The sequence below is a fragment of the Adelges cooleyi genome, unplaced genomic scaffold (genome assembly GCF_023614345.1).
Source record: "Adelges cooleyi isolate 19-005CV unplaced genomic scaffold, UGA_ACOO_1.1 ACOO_flye_CR_arks_rails_tigmint_CR_PRNA_574, whole genome shotgun sequence".
NCBI lineage: Eukaryota > Metazoa > Arthropoda > Insecta > Hemiptera > Adelgidae > Adelges > Adelges cooleyi.
Genome location: NW_026096268.1, coordinates 217,663 through 235,563, shown reverse-complemented (window position 1 = coordinate 235,563; position 17,901 = coordinate 217,663). Strand labels below are relative to the sequence as shown.

General features: G+C 29.2%; 1 protein-coding gene across 1 annotated transcript in view; it reads left to right on the top strand.

The window, feature by feature from the left end:
• Positions 1–17,901, top strand: part of LOC126843197 (matrix metalloproteinase-2-like) — a 46,948-nt gene that overhangs the window by 22,380 nt on the left and 6,667 nt on the right. The window contains exons 3-4 of the mRNA XM_050580566.1: positions 8,445–8,546; positions 8,617–8,783. Of these exons, the coding sequence (XP_050436523.1) occupies positions 8,445–8,546; positions 8,617–8,783 (269 nt within the window). The remainder of the gene's footprint in view (positions 1–8,444; positions 8,547–8,616; positions 8,784–17,901) is intronic.

The following is a 17,901-nucleotide window of genomic DNA, read 5'->3' as shown; positions in this document are numbered from 1 at the left end:
CTACTCTAATAATAAATGTATTTATTTAAACAATCTATTGACATAAATAATAACAATTATTGGCATAAATTGAAAAAACTATTTGAAAAAAAATAATTTCATAATGTGACTACTACCGTTTTCCCCTGTGCCCTTTATATATTATTCATAAAAAAATCTATATATAGTTATTAAATCATTATGTTCGTTATTCATTTATATGTTAATCAGTTATCTTATTTGTGTAGTTTTATTGTTTAGTATTGATTTTCAAATTTATAATTAAATAAATAAAAACATAAAGTATACATTTTTTTTATTTAAAGGGTTATCTTTTTTGTTGTTGTTATTGATTGGTACAAATTTTCATAAGTTGTGTTCGAAGTATAGATACTCGTTTAACATTTTTTTACAAAACTTAATTTGACGAAAGTATAAAATCCTATACAATGTAATGACAGTTGCAGTGTTGAAATTTGATGTTTCATTTATAAATTAATTTTCTAATTTCAATAGTTATTTATGGGTATTTTTAAATAATAATAAATGACTTAATTAAAAAAACAAAAAATAAATCATTTTTAATAGAACTAATTTACCTAATGTATGCTATTGGCTTTGCGTTGAAGATAAAAACCGAGAATAACCTGTTTAAATAGTAGTTTTACTTTAGTGAAATTATAATTTCTCATAGAAAAGGTCAAGACGACTGTACTACGGTGTGAGCATAATTATTTGACATGCTTACCCTAGCCAAAGAGAGATCTACTGTATACCGAACATCTGGCCTAGCAATAACCGCATGGGGCCGGGTACACCCCGGACGCATTTAAGTCCCGACCTCTGGCAGCCGTTGGTCGCTTGACTCATAGAATACACTTGTGACAGCTAATGCTCATTCCAGTACGGTTTTCATAATAAATAACAATGTACATATATTTTGGATGTATGTGTACTGTTGGACGTACGCCTGATGAGGGTCCAATTAATAGAAGTCAGTCATTAAAATTCGAAATAGATACTGTACTAATTTGCTAAAAAAAAGGAAGATATTCTAGTGTTTATATCCTTATTTACTCTCAAAGTACTAGAATAAGTCATAAATTAATTTTACACCAACTCAGGTCACCAATGTACAAATATTATTTTATGTATTACCAAAATAAGTTTAAGTAAGTTTACTATTATGTTTTAGCGTTGTCGTTTGTATGTGTTGCAATGATACAATAATTCAGGGATACCGAATTGGTCCAAATTTTTTTGATTTTGGGATTTGAGGTAGAGAAGACTAATTTGATAAATACTTTATCGCTATTGACGCCATAAATATTTTATCAGCATTAAAATGCATGTTGTTATAACAAAGAATTTATCGCGGAAATTGAAAATACAATGTATCAATAACAAATTTATCAATAATTTGTTTGTTTATCAATTTAATAAAATTTATATCAAAGTAATAATTACTAGTTTTATCGTATTGACAGTATTTTTTTATATGAATAAAGTGGTTTATTATGGGTTGATAAATAATTTGTATTCAAATTGATTTTTATTTTCGTCGAGTGTAGCAATAAGGTTGTTGCGTTCAATTTTGTTTATCTTAAAATTAAGTAAAATATGATAAGTGCAACTTAAAATATAATTATAATGTAATAAAGTTTTTTTAATCATATAGATATAGCAAAATTCAATGTTCAATTTTATTATTAAGCTAATACATCAACTGTCGAATGTGATTTTTGTCTACATTTGTTATATGATCGACCAAGCTGTGTTATATGTTGTACGTTATTAAAATTTGATTGATGTGATTCTTACACGAACATTTATATTTTATACAGTATATCTGTGAATTGTAATTTTATTGATAATGATACCAACATGGGCCATTAAAAAATGTATACCACAGCAATTATATAATAAAAGAACCTAATTTCTGAATGTCTTTGAAAGTTTATACTCTATTTGTATAATAAACTAAAATTCACAGCTGATCGATTTAAAAAAAAAAATACCTATTCTAATTTGATGGTAGCATACGCTGTACAATATTATATTAAGTTATGCGAGTTGGTTGATAGTTATAATTTAGTACTTGTTAACAAATCGTGAATAAAATATGTAATTCATATCAAACGGAACGATGATGTGTCGTCATTAATCTTGCATTCGTTTTGTATATTTTGTTCATCTAAAAGTGGTTTTCATTAACTTCCGTGACATGCAGGCTACTCTTAATTTTCTTATGTTTGTGATGAAACGGTATCGATTGTGTGGGGTGAATGAGCGACGACCGACGGGCGCCATGTGGTCCGAAAAGGCATAACAATACGAGCGTTTGGAAGCACAGCCGCGTTTTTTATATGTTACGTTATGTAAAGCTAATACAAAACTTTCTAATAAAATAACACCCTCTCCAATTTGCATAGAATAGAAGCGACAAAAAATAAAAAATACTTGATGGGAATAGTCGTTTGCTTTGGTCGGTGAAGTCTTAACAATTAACGCTTAACAGAATTAAGTATTATTATTAAATGAAATTAGATTTAATTAGATCTTTTTTTATATACATACAAAGAGTCGTGACTGACCATGCGGGTGTATTGATATAGATTAGAAATAACATAGTTGATATTAGCTCCTGGTCTGGTTCGGATCTAGGTCCTCTGCTATTTATTATTTGTTAAAAATTGAACTGAATTTAAGTTAAAAATTATGTTAGTTTACGGTCTTGCGTCTCTACAGTAAAAAACATAAATTAATTTTTTTTTTAACCAAAATTAAAATACTTGACGTAAAAAATGAATTATTGGCGTTTCAATGATGATGTTATATGATCACAAGGTAATTTAAACTAGGCTTTCTAGACAAAATACCTACTTAAAAAATAATTAAATTTATATTAACCTATAAAAATAATTAAAAATTCAAATTGTTTTAAAATTAAACGTTTTTAAATAGTTGATAATTTTGGATAATGCATATTGATTTTTTTAAGATGATATATTGATTATAATTAATTGTTATCCGATATCTATATTTTTAATAAATTCAGCGACAAACTTGTTCATTGTTAACCAACTTTATTATTTTTGGGTTGTAAGATATTGTATATTTTTTTAGGTTACTTAGATTAAATGTGTTTATGTTTTTCGATTTTTTTTTCATTAACTTATTGGTACACCCAAGTTATCATTTGACAAATATGAGTTTTCCATCTCCAATAGCCCGTCACTGGAATATACTCCACATCGTGTGACCTATATGCTCTCTGTCTGCATCCCATCATGCGTTTCCAGCCGAACATTGTCACGGCGGATTATCGATGCCAAGTCTAAAAAAAACCCTACTATAGTCGCCGCACGGTATGGCCAAACGTACAATACATACTTTATATATAATATTATCATGCTTGATAATATAAATAACTTATAGGAAGATATAGCAATTCAATAAAATGTTGAACTCTTCTTTTCTTATGAAATTTTTGAATCCTATTGATCAGTAAACTATGAATGAACTACTTCCACACTTAATAAAATGGACTATCGAACTGTATGGACGTGCAAATGGTGTCGTTTATACTGTCTAAAATTGCTATAAACAAAAAACAGTTTTATTATAAATGTGATAAACTTCCATAATTATAGTATTTAAAACGAAGGCGAGCCAGGCCTAGAATCTAGATCCTTAGCTTCGGGCCTTCGGGTCATTATCGAACTCGCACTTGCTTTTATAATAATTTAACAATTTGAGATTATACGTGTATGTAGAAAATGTATTCATGGAAAAAGACATAGTATTGCGTAATGGTGAGTTTGCAGTAATGCCTATAAATGTTTTTGGCTACATTGTACCGGTTAAAGGCATTATTTCAAAGCTAAACTGAAAATATAAAAATACAAGGGTCATATAGTATAGGGACCACGACGAAACCTAAGAAATTATGCAAACAAGCGTACCACTACACTTATTGCGATTGGCGGAAGACAGGAAGTGAATATTATTATGGTACTACTATAATATACAACTCGGATCGCATTTATATTCGGAGGTTAAAGTCCCCTCTTGTCCTCCACAATGTCTGTCACCGCGTGTGTCTGTATGTATTAAACCGAACCGGACGTGCCACCCCATTAATATTGCATTAATGAAAACGTTTTTTTTTTGTGTAAAATATGTTTTACATAAAACTGCAGTTCTAAATAGTATTATAATATGTACTCGAAAATACTTTTTGTAAACCAAGTAGAAATAAATTAAAATATTTACATGTGTTTTGGTATATAATTATTATTTGGGTTAACACGTCGAATAATTATGGTCTGTAATATATACCTATAAATAAACAGCATAGGTAAATATGTTCACTGATTTTGAAAAGACAATTTCAACTAATTTATTTATATTTTTTTGACAGTTTTATTGAAAACTTTTAAAATGAAAGTTGCTGTATAACAGTTTTTATAATACATTTTATTAAAAAGTACTAGAAGATTAGTTATCAAAAAAAAGTTAAAAACAAATTAAGAAGAAACCCCATGTTACCGATAGGCGGCAATATTAAATTAATTTCAATAAGTAAGCACTAAATTTTAATTTTCGTATTTGGCGTGACTCGAATTTTCGGTTTACTTCCAGGCTGAAACATCTTATTGAAAAGCAAATGTAATTAGATTAAAATAGACATCTTGGGTAAGGAGCGATAAATTGCTTAGAGGAAGAGGCAAAAAAATAACTTAGCCTGTGGTTCTGCCACTGTATATTACAGGCGTGTGATATTTTAATTATATTAGAGATTTATTTAATTATTATTATAATTTATTTCAATCAGCCGGAAACCGAATGGTTAGAATATGTCCGCGTATCACAGTATACGCATTATTTGTGTTGGTTTAGTGTTAGTAGATCCAACAAAAAACGTGACCGGAATAAATAGAATACACTTGAGGTAAAATTGAAACTACTGTGTATACTCGTAAAACGTTAATTCTGTTATTGTAAAAGTGTGTCTGTTCTATTTTTGTTTTTAACAATATTTAAAAAGACAAATAGGAGAGGAAGTTGGTTTTTTTAATTTCCGCTAAATTACAATTAAGATACTGAATTTTAGATACTGACTTTGTCTTAGCTATGTGTACGGGGAAAAAAAAGGTTTCTCAACTTAAGATAAATTATTTGAACACATAAAAATCGAGGAAAACCGGAAGGAAAACGTTTTCAATTCAAATAAATAATTTTTGGTGTTTCGAATTCCTAAAAAAATACAAATGTATAGTTTCTACCTATATTTGGTTACAATCACCACCAGTTACAACCCAATGGTAAAAAATATACATAATTGTTGATTGCTAAACACTATTTTGAAGACATTGAAACATTGTATACTGAAACTATGTTTAAAAATGCAAACGACAAATGTCTCGTTTATATTGTCTACTTTGAAATACTTAGAATGTTTAAGTGAGTAAATATAGTAAAATTTGAAACTACCATTAAAACGTTAAGAGGCCAGACAGTACTGTTTAAGCCTTCATTTTATAGGTGGTGTACGCTGAAGACAACATCCGCATCTGTCTGTTGAAAATAAAACGGAAACGTTTAATGTATAAATAATAAAAAAAAAACTTTTTTAAGAAGATCTCTTGGTTTTTTTTTTGGACGTCCTAAATTTTTTTTATCAACCACTTTTATAACGTATGGTGTTGATGCATTATGTTGCAAAATATACTATTAAATAATTACATATGGAATAAAATAACTAACTGTATTCGTCTTTATACAATATTATATTAAATTTATAAATATAACTATAATAAGCCTAATAAAAGTCAATGTTTCAAGAAAAAAAGTTTCTTGAAAACATTTAAAACAGGGTGTCATAGTAAATCACATCACAAAATATCTATTTTATTATACTACATTTTTAATCCTATTAATTTAATTAATTTTAACCATTGAGTCATATACAATCATTAAATGTTTTACATGGAAAATTCCCAAAATAAACAAGTGGTTGGTTTTTGTTTGACCAAAAATATAGTTTTAATTGGGATTATTTATACCAAAAAAACCATGTTCTTGCAAACTCTGACAGGAATTTTTGATACATGCACATATCTTCTGTTATTCTTGTACTCTTCAAATACTTTTCGCTCTACAAATTGAACAAATCACATGCAATAGATTCATCACAATAACTGTATGACACATTAGAGCTCCCACTACTCTGAATAATCACATTTAATTAGACACTTTCTAGTGATTTTGTTAAATTCGAGCCGACCGGAACTATTGCTTTACCTTCTGAACAAAATAGGTGTTTCATAGTAATTTCCTACAGCCATAGGTTCACGTTCACCGAGTTGACTCATTGTACTTCCCGGTTATCTCGATTCCAATGTCATTAAAAAAAAAAAAAACAAAAACAATTTCAAACTATCGAGTTAATTATACAGAGTAAAAAAAAAAGAAATTTTAATTCGTCGAAACCATATGGATTTTTTAATCATACCACGGACGTTACATATTGTAATAACATTGTTATTTGATTGTCCTAAATAATGTTATTAGTCAGCCGCGACAGATCCTAAGAAAGTCATGGCACGTGGCGTTTATGAAGATTTTTTTGGTCGAATCTCAGAAAAGCCACGCGCCGCACTAGATAAGACACAATAATTTTTAAGACGATCGTGCGCAATCTATTATTAAAATAATTATATTTATAATATTATGATGTACATTGTGCAAGGTGACCTTATTGTTTTATTACTATTGTATAGGTTATTCTTTTTGTACGGAAAACTTATTTATGATATATCTACTTTTTTTGTATGTGCCAAATGTACATCATAGTGGCCGTACCAATTGAAATATTATTCACACGTGACTTTGTTTGGGTATAACTGTTCGGCCACGTCATCGGAGGAGCCAAAAAAAAGATACTCCCAGACGACCAAAGTAAAATATTATATTATACATTATAATCCCTTTGTCGCCCGTATGGCGAATAAAAGTGACTCACTCACGTTCAATAAAAAGACGAGGGTCTTATTGTTTCATTCCTTCTTTATTATATTTTTTTGGTATGACAATGAAAACTTAAAAAAAAAAATAGTATTGTAAACAACAATGAACGTGCGATCAACACAATAGTGAAGAGCTTGTTAGAAAAACTGCCAATTCGCAATACCTTTTATAATAGCAAGAATATATTTTTTGGACAAATAATAAAAAATTGCAGGGTAAAAATATACATTATGGTGGTCCTTAATCTGAGTTTAAATGAATTGTCCTCCCTCAAATCATAACATTTGAGCATTCCATTGCGATATTCTTTAGTCTACCAGTTTATTATATCCCAACATAATTATTAAAATAAATATGTACTTATGAATTAATAATTCTATTCTAATATTTATCATTTATCAACGAATAATAATTTATTTTTATTCGGTCATAAATAATACAATTTTATTTACAATGCTGGTTTTTACATTTACATAAATGGTGACAAATGTTTACTGATTAGTTGATCTATACGATTTTGTATTAATATTTCATTATTTAGTATAATACAATAGTGTTGCAGTAAAAAAAAAACTAAATTTATCGACTTATCACTTAAAGGTCTAGAAATAAAAGCATGTAGTTTAATATTTAGTTGGAGGAACTCTTAAGAATGTGTTATTTTCCTTAGCAGTTAGAAGACAATTTTATCTCTATCGATTAATATGAACCTGACATTTTAATTAAATTAATATTGTCTAGTAACTATATTGAAATACACTAAAATGTAATTACATTAAATTTGTTTATATTGTTTTAATATATTTCCTGCAGCTATATTACGTAGATGATAGGTCTACAAGAAAGCATTGTAATATATTTTATAATGCCTATTGATGTGTTTTAAAAAACCAAGAACGAACACAATAAAAGGGCTTTGGATTCAATAAATCTATATTTTATACGATTGTCCTAATAAGGCACCGCTTTTATACTTTTTACATAATAAATGTATAATGTTATAGTATAGTATATATATATATATACATTAAAAGCATTAAATATTAAATTTAACTTTTTTTTTTATTAAGTAAATTCAAATAAACAAGCATTCCGTCGTTATTATTATTATTTTTTATCGCATTTGACCATCATCAAAAGAGCCTTTGTACACCTAATAATATAGGGTGTAATTGCGATTATAACTTAATCCCACTTATACTTTTACGCTAAAACCGCTCAGATCTTTAGAAAAGTGCATTTTTTACTCGCAAAATAAATTTAGTGTAACGCAATTTTAATTATAATTTTTGATTACATTAGATTAGGTAACCACTAAAAATGTAACCCCGGTTGTTAAACTATTTCAAATTTTAACAACTGGCGGCTACTGGAAATACATACTTGACTTGTACAACATTTTACATTTTGATTTTTTTTTACTAATTTTTCAGCAAGGGTATTTGACAAAATTCGGTTACCTACCAGAATCGGACTTGGAAACCGGAAATTTAAGAACTGAAGACCAATTGCGCGATGCTCTGCGGACTCTTCAGGTAATTGCGTTGATTTTGTTCGAATTCGGCTTCGTGTATTGATTTTTATTGTATTCGATTCCGTTTTTAGTGGTTTGGAAATGTTCCGGTTACCGGTCAAATGGACGATGCCACCAAAGAACTTATGCAGAAACCCCGTTGCGGAATTCGGGATGTCATTCCTTCAAGCCAAGGACGACGAAGCAAACGATTCGCTCTGCAAGGCCAAAAATGGCATCACGTCAACTTGACCTGGAGGTGAGTGACGTTTATTTTTTCTCCCTAACAGAATTTGGCCCATTGGTGCAACTAGAAGGGGGGATGGTTGCAGTTCCAAGTTCAGATCCATTATTAACTCTTATAACTCCTTCAAAATTTTGGTAAAAATTTAAAATGCGTCTTGGGAGCTATGTCGTATTGGTCGCTTACAGTTTTTGAGAACCTGATAACATATTACAAGGATTTTATCTTCTCTAGCTCCTCCCCTCTCTAGTTGCGCTATGACTTGGCCGCCGTGGAAATGATCTCTAGCCTCTTTGTAGAGCCGGAAATGCTCTACTTGGGGCCGGCTCTCGGTTAGGCTGCCCGAAAAGAGCCAATTAAACTACATGAAGAGTGCTTATTTAAAGCGATTTCAAGCGTAAATTATTTAAGGTGATTTAGACTATGTTTATAAAAAATTAAAAAATGTTTCGGTCTCTACAATAGTATTATGTTTAGCATAATATGTTGGCTTAAATTTGGTAAAGTCTCAAAACCATATCAGAGGCGACATCTGTTGGCCAACTCACAAGTGAGACCGACGCCATAATGATTACTCACAGATGACTCTTCCTGTTAGTGTATGACTCCTCTCGAATCCAGTAGATGGCGTTCAGGGTTTAAAAAAAACAATGAAATGCCATAAAAATATAAATTAAAATAATGAGTTTGTACGAGGCGGTTTTCAAATGTGAACTCTATAAAACGTATTTTTGACGAGATATGAGCAATTTAGCGATTCTTGTGATCAAAATGACTAAAAAAAAATACTTCTAGAATGCTTTTGCAAAATGATTGAACATAGATATGTTTTGTTTTTGCTGTAAATTGCAATACGTAAATGAGTTATTAATTGTTAAGGCGAGGAGGGAATACTTATTGGCTTGAACTTAACTATTTGCAACCAAAGGGACAATAATTTACAGAATTACTTTTTCTTCTTACTAAAAATACACTAACTTTTTAATTAGGCTCAATCATTTTTTAATAGTTCCTGGAAAAAGTCGAAATCACAATAATCCTTAATGCAATACTTAACAAACATAGTTGTTAAGTAAATTTTACGCAACTAATACTAATTAAAATAAATTATTTTTATCACAATATTATCATATCTCTTATCAGCTTATTTTTCCTTTATTTCTTATATTCTTCTTAATCCCTCCTCTCTTTTTTTGTAGGGGTTTTTCGTGACAATTTCAAAGGGAATTGCAAAATCAAAAACATTTTTTTAAAAAAATATCCTCTTAGAATGTTAGAGCCCGGCAAGTGCTCGAAAAGACAATACCGTGAATGCCCTTATCGAATCTCGTACAATTTTTACATCCTTTTTACCTAATTGTAATGTACATTTTTTTTGCCAACATAACGGTTACGATCAGATAATACAACACAAAAGACATCAATCAAGAGTTCATATTGTCTTGTATAAGGACATATAATTTGTTTTTTCATTTTAATTGCAATAAAAAAGTATACGCGGTGCAGAGAAGGTGTAGCAAAACGATATAAAATATGTTATATTTCAGGAAAACTGTTAAAAGTAAAAATAGAGAAACGCTTGTAAAATACATTTTTAAGAATAAAAAAAAATAGAACTCGTCACTAATTATTTCAAACCCAGATTGATATTGATAATGTTTGTTGTTCCAAAATTGTGACTTGATTGTCCGTTAGGTCAATATGTATGTCCATAATATGTATGAATATTTTGGATATTTTATTTCAACATTTTTGGAGGCGGGGGGGATTATTTAAAGTTCAAAAATATAAATAAGTATAGAAAAAATGGGGGAAATGTTATCGTAAAATGTTGCAAATTAAATAGAAGGTAAATTCTTAAGGTTTAATTTTAATAAAACATTTTGGTTTTGTTTAACTTATGCAAAATACACACGAAAACGCTCACCAAAATTAAAAATCGTATAAATAGATTTTTATTTATTTTACAAAATGTTTAATTTAAGTGAAATTTTGTTGTGTTGTCTTCATAATGGAATGACCCATATATTAGTATGAACCGGCATTATTTTCACAACACGGTATGGACTGTTTTGAAGTTACCTATGACACTTTTTATGACGTAGTTATCTAACACGCTTAGTTGTTTTATAGAATCCTATATCGTATAATAATTTTTTTTCTTCTAATAATGACACCGTGTTACAAAAATTCTCAGTTTTCATGGTATAATCATGATTTGTAACAAGAACAATGTTCTTTGTATTTGTGCAAACTGCCATCATAAAATAATATTCAGTATATTATATTGTTAATATAAATGATAATAATATGTAGATTATTATTAAATTTCAGTTATCCATTTAAACAATTTTTACTATTGAGTATCTATAATAGTTAAAAAGTATATATATATATATAATACATTTTTCAATTCAAAGTATTTTTTTAAATACCCATACGTGAATAGTATATAAATAGTTAATCTCATGAGAGCTGCGTTGGGTCTTCAAGGCTCGTTAGCCTATATGATGATAAATAAGTACTAATAACATTATTTATTACTAATATATTATTATATAATATTATATAACGTTATAATAAACATAATGTATTATTAAATTAAAATGTAGTTAGTGGATTGAAGTGTGTTTTGCCAACGCGTCGTTCTAAAAATTATTACCAACCACTTGACTGTCATAAAAAAAAAAAAAAAAAATCCACTAATTTAATTAAACACAGGTTAGCTTGAGCGAAACGCCATTTCATTATGTAAGCTATTGACCTTTTATGTGGTGTTCTATACATCATAAAACCAAAAGGGGTTGTTGTGGATCTGATATTTAATGTTTTCGAAAAAGGCCGTTACTTTTAACATCTCAACAGCGCCTTCAACACGTTATACCTTTTATACAAACGGTCAAATTTATATATTATTATCCACAACTCGTTTATACTTGCTCTCTCTTTTCCTTATACTCATCGACCCCCCCCCCTCCGTTTAATTTGATAGGTTCAGCATATTATAAAAGCATGTATGTTTACATACCAAAGACCCAATATTTACAACACAAACTCACACAACCGATACAAACACTACCCCAGTGCGTTTAAATTAATAAGGCAGCGTATCACAGCTTTAACGTACCTATTATGTAAGTCTTGCTTTATTTCTCAAATATGTGTACAGCGCCAACAAGAGTGGTCATATTATTATACTTAATCTCCTCCTTCGTCGAGGAAAACCATAAAGCAGAATTTTAAAACAAAATGTGTAAAATTCTACATAGGATGGAAAACGTTTGTTTTATTTACCAATATTTAAAAAATACCGTCCAGTTTTCACTTAATGTTCTTAAATACTTTCGTAAACTTAAGAAAAATTAGTTTGGTGTATGTGCAATGATTTTAGTACCTATTTTATATTATAAAAAAGTGAACAGTACCTAGTAATTCGATACAAGATAAGAACACTAAAGATTTGATGTAACACAAAATCACTAAAATAATATTCCAAGTTAATTTATATTCATGATAATTAAAAAATAAAATTGTATTAAAATTTAAATGGTTTTAAACTGATAGTTCTAGTTTTGTACTAGAAATTAATTAGTATTGTTGTAAAGATTTATTGTTATAATTTTATAAACTCTTTTTACTGATATTTATTATTAATACGTTCTAAGAATGTGTTTTTTCAAGCAAATTAAAAATGTATTTTATTTGTTGTGTTTGTTTGGTTAAAAAGTTTGTTTTGGTTTACGGTTTAATTTTTAGTTTTTTTAATGATATTATTTTGTACTGTTTTTTAAATACGTTTTTCCACTTTTTGTAATACCTACATTAACGATCAGATTGTAATAGAAAACCTCAGTTACAGTCTTAAGAATTGATACTTTTATAAATAATATATTTTAGTTAAAATACAAAAAATAATTATCATAATATTTAGGTGAGTTCACACTGTGACTAAAGACTTTTATTACAACCTGATAGTTTACATTAAAAAAGGTAGAAGCAGCATTTAATAATTTACCTTGATATAACATCGATATATTTTTATTTTATTTTATGAATCAAGTATATAATTTATTTTAATCATGATAATTATCAAAGTCACTTTCTGGAAAGATAGTGTTTAAAAAGACCAAGATATTTCAGCAAAGGGCTGAGTGATAGTTTTACCTTCTCGCTATTCATAACTACAATTTTACAAGACTTACCCTAAAAAGAAAAATTAATTTAAAAAGTTATTTTATTAAAAATAAAAATAGATACGTTTCTGAAGTTAATTTATATACACTTTAATTGCACTTTTTACTCCTGTACATTTTAGAAAACTACTTTTTAATTTTATTATTATTAAAGTTTACATTTTTTTATTTGAATCGAACCCACGAAGTAATTATTGAATCTAGAATGATTTTTGTTAGAACTATTATATTATATCCAATTTATAAAATTACGTTTCACGGTTATTGGATTAACTCAACTTTCTCGAGTAAATATTTAATCATTGAGTTGATGCCTAACGCTGTAATTGGATATCATTCGAACCCTTGCGTTGGCGACTTTAACGAATTATTAACTATAACGAGTTATCATAGTTTTAATCCAGACTTTAATCATTTTTCGCGGTTAAAGTGTAATTTCCAGAGATATACATTATGTTCTCGACTTGAACGACATAATTAAGCGTACAACGAGCTGTAAATTTGATGAGTTTTTATAAAAAAAAAAAACTGTGTAATATCTATACTCAAACATTAGAATCTAGATGAGCAGTAAATTGTTAAGAAATATATTATTATCTATAGGTAAGTAATGAGTAAATTGTTTTTGAAACAGTGTTTGGCTTTTTCTGTAAAATTACTATTTTCGATTTAAATGCTTTTCCGCGGGAGCTCTTCAATTATTACCCAAAGAATTGGCACCCTAATCCTTTCTCTCCATGCTATTCTAACTTCTTCGTCTGTTAATTTAATGTCTCAGTTACTCCTACTACTATATCTACTTCACTCTATCTCAACATAAAAATCGGTACACGCAAATCACGCTTGCCTATTTTGCTGAGTCGTTTTTTTTTAATTTTTGCGTGGGTATTTATATTTTGCTACAGGACGTTTGTCTTATATTGTATATGAAGTGTGCATATTTCAGTTGTTGTTATTTGTCAAAGTATTCATTGTGCGGCCTAAGAAATTTCCAAAACCACTTAGTTCGCTATCGGATTCCAGATGAAGATAATACATCTATCAATTAACAGTTTACATAACGATTGTAGTAACAATAATGATTTCAAATTGAAGCTGAATTAATATGAAATATATGTAAAAAGGAAAAAAGTGCTATGTTGACAGTATCATTTATATTAATGCCGCCACGGTAGGCTGAAACAGCGCAATCGATTGCATGGTAAAATAATTATCTAAAGCGCAGAGTATACTATGCCTAAGTGTATTTTTTCTTTATAATTTTATATATTTTCAACGGTATAATCGCTTTTGGGCGGAGCTGGTCGACTTTTAAAGGGCCTTCCGACCTTTATCTCCCCTTTGGAACAACGTTACGGACCATGTCGGTATTTTCGCAAAGGTCAGGGATTTATATTTCGGTTGTCAATTTGTTTTTAAAGTGCGAATCCCTAGTGGATTTATTATAATATTTTAGTTTAGAATGTAATGTATAGCCTATAGGATAGGCATAACTCAGCATGGCGGAAATTTTTTTTTTCATTTTTCAATTTATAAATAATTTACAGAAATAATATATATCTGAATAGTTTTTAAGTTCTCCCAATATTTTTACACTAGATAATTCACAAAAAACATTGTTTTTGATAGTGAGCAATAAATAACATAAAAATAGCAATATTTATAATAATTGTGTTATTTCTGAAAATAAATTACAACCAATGTATAAGTAATCAAATTAAATTAAAAATTAATTAGGTATACTTTTAATAAATTTAATATTAATTTGCACAAAAAACCCGTCTCGGGAAATTTTTGAGAAACTGAATAATTTTATAACGTAAAAAGTATAGTATGTACCAATTTCAACATTTAAATTATAACATGGGTAATTTCCGATAATATTTAATAGAAACTTAATTATAAATGACATTGCGTTTTTCAATTTTTTAAACGTTTTACAACTTTGCTCTACATTATTTTATTGTCATAATAATTATAAATGCATCAAAAATCGTTGTTTTTTTTAGAAATAATTTTTGTATTGAAAACATTGATTTTTTTTAATAATAAACAGACTCCTCTGGGGCCTCTGTAGTGGACTTACGAGGGCGGACAACTCGTGTGTCAATGTGAGGCCCGAGTTTCGTTATCTGTAAAGCAGGAAACCCGTTTGATAAAATTGACATCAAGTATAAAATATTACGATTGGCCGGTCTGTGTTAAATAACATAATTATTATTATTTTGAATTGCGATTTGAAATAATTTGCTAATAAGCTCCTAAAACGCATACACAACCACATGTGTTTGCCGACAAAATGAAGATAATGGTCTTCTCCAAATATATGATTATGAAATCTGTATTGTCTGCGCACTTATAAATTATCGATCGTGCACCAAAAATGCATTTAAAACATAAGTAAAAAAAAAACATCCCTGATAGATTAGGTTATTTGTTTTAAACAACTGACCAAGTAATGGCAGCAGCTGCTACTAAATTCAGGCCACGCTCCAGTATCGACACTCGACACTGCTAGGCATTGATAAAAATATTAAAATACGCTGAATATCTATAAAAACTAAAAACTCAATTATTAATGCTTGTTTTATTATTATAATAGACACAAAAAAAAATACATAATTCCTATTTATTTTTTTTACAATTGTTAACTATAACATGTTAACTTACCGGAATCACTTTTACAGTGTTATAAATTAATTTCTACTGTGTTATCCCTTATCAATACCTAACCTGACTTATTGGTTCTTTAATACTTTTGTTTGAACAGAATCTCTAAATAAATACTTAGTAAATATCTCTGAATTCATTATTTGGAAAAATCATGCTTGTTTTTAGCAAACTAGCGATTAGCCAAATTTAGGCCTATAGGATTCAATTTTACATTTTATTAGTAAGAGTAAAATTTCATACACTGAAAGATTAATGCATACAATTATTTTGCAAAATGTCCAAACCATACTGATTTCTGCAAATTTATTTTTGTTACTAAATTAAATATCTCTTTTATGAGGACTAAAGCCCAAATATCAGTTTTGGTTGCTAAACATATGTTCTAAGTATATATATTTTAGTACTGTAATTTTGTAATGACAAAATCATAAGTCAACTTTTTAGTCCAATAGAAGAAATTATTAACTTTCCATACAAAAAAAAATAATTGAAATAAATTAAATGTTAATTAAAAAATAACGTCCATAAAATTCATTTTTTATCAAACTTTCGACATAACTCAAAGACAAATAACGTGATACCCAAAAATTAACAGCTTTTACATTATCTACACTTGAATTAGTTTTCATACTTAATATACCTAAAATGTACAGTAACAGTTCAGATAACACTTCAATAACACTTCATAACAGTTCCGATTTTTGGTTTAGGTTCCGTTGTTTTGCACTATAAACGTGTTTTTACACTTTCAACCTCACCTCACTAATTTTTGCCCAAATTTGGCTATATAGATCTGAGTTATGACTGATATTTTAGAGAAGATATATAAAATGAACTATTATAGAAAATAATAACTTTACAACTACAAATTTTAGACCTTGTTACTGAAAAATATGTTTTTTTATTATATTGTTAAATGTCAATATGGGTTATTATTATTGTTCAAACTCGTTAATATTATTGAGATTTTTTTTTTTGGGGGGGGGGGTTCTGTTTTTTTTTTTGAAGCATTGGTCGACTTATCATATGATTCCTGTGCGTTCCGTTTGATATGAAAATTAGAGGTAGTACTTAAGCCGAAAAAATAGTCTCTGTATCCCCCCCCCCCAAGTCAAGCAATGAACGTAAGTCATTACTTAAGTAAGTCGGGAGATGTTGAAAACGCGGTCGGCCGCTCGACGAACAGTCGTCAGCGGCCGCGATGCAATGCTTGTCGACGCGGCCAACGCGGCCACGCTTGAAGGCCGATTGTCGCGGTCGCACACGTGTTCGGGCCTGTTCTTTTTTATCGTGATTTGTACCAAAAGGGGCGTCTCGCGCGCCGGTCCCCGCGTCCTGGTCCCTATATAAGCCACGCCGGCCGGCCGACGGTATGCACTACCCTCGACGACGACGCCCGCGATGGACACCGCCGCCGCTGCCGACACCACTACCGGCGTCCGCGCCGCATCTACTAGTGAGTACTTTTTTTTGCCGACTACACTCACTCCGTTTCGCTAAACTAAAAATCAAAAAATCTTGTAATTTTTTTTTATCCCAGACTCGGACCATAATATTATGTAAACGCGTAATGTTGTTATTTTTGCCACTCGACCGTTGTCGTTGAAAAATATCTTAACTAATATTAAGTAGGTACCTCTACTTGTTATGCGTGTACAACTATTTTTTTTAACGCTACTATTTCCATTTGTTTTCTTTGGTTTTTTTTTTTTTACCACTTGACGCGTCGAGTTTAAACAAAACACTCTCTAAACTTCAACAAGACATTAGACACCGGCCACAGTATAATATTTCCTTGGTTAATCGTACACACACGTGTTAGGTGTAAGTTTAAAAAATATACATTGTGTTATTTACAAAAATACAACGTTCAAAGTCTTCGGTTATTCGAATATAATCGCAGTCAACAATTTTACAAACAAACTCTCACTTGTGTTTATGATTTATCACCACCATATTAAATTATTTATGTTCAAAAATACACAGATACTAAATTTAGAGCATTTTAAATCGGTTTCGGTACAAACGACAATTATTTTTTTTTTAAAACAAGCTTTTTGTTCATACATTGTTTATTAATGAAACATATGTTTTGTTTTATTTCATTATTATTTATTATTAAACATCACCCATACGAATACATTGAAAATGTAATTTTTATTTTGCTCTCTTGTTGTTTTCAATAATTTCATTTACTTTATGAACAACACAATCTATTTATATTACATATTTTTTAAATTACACATAACATCGGGTTTACGTTGGAG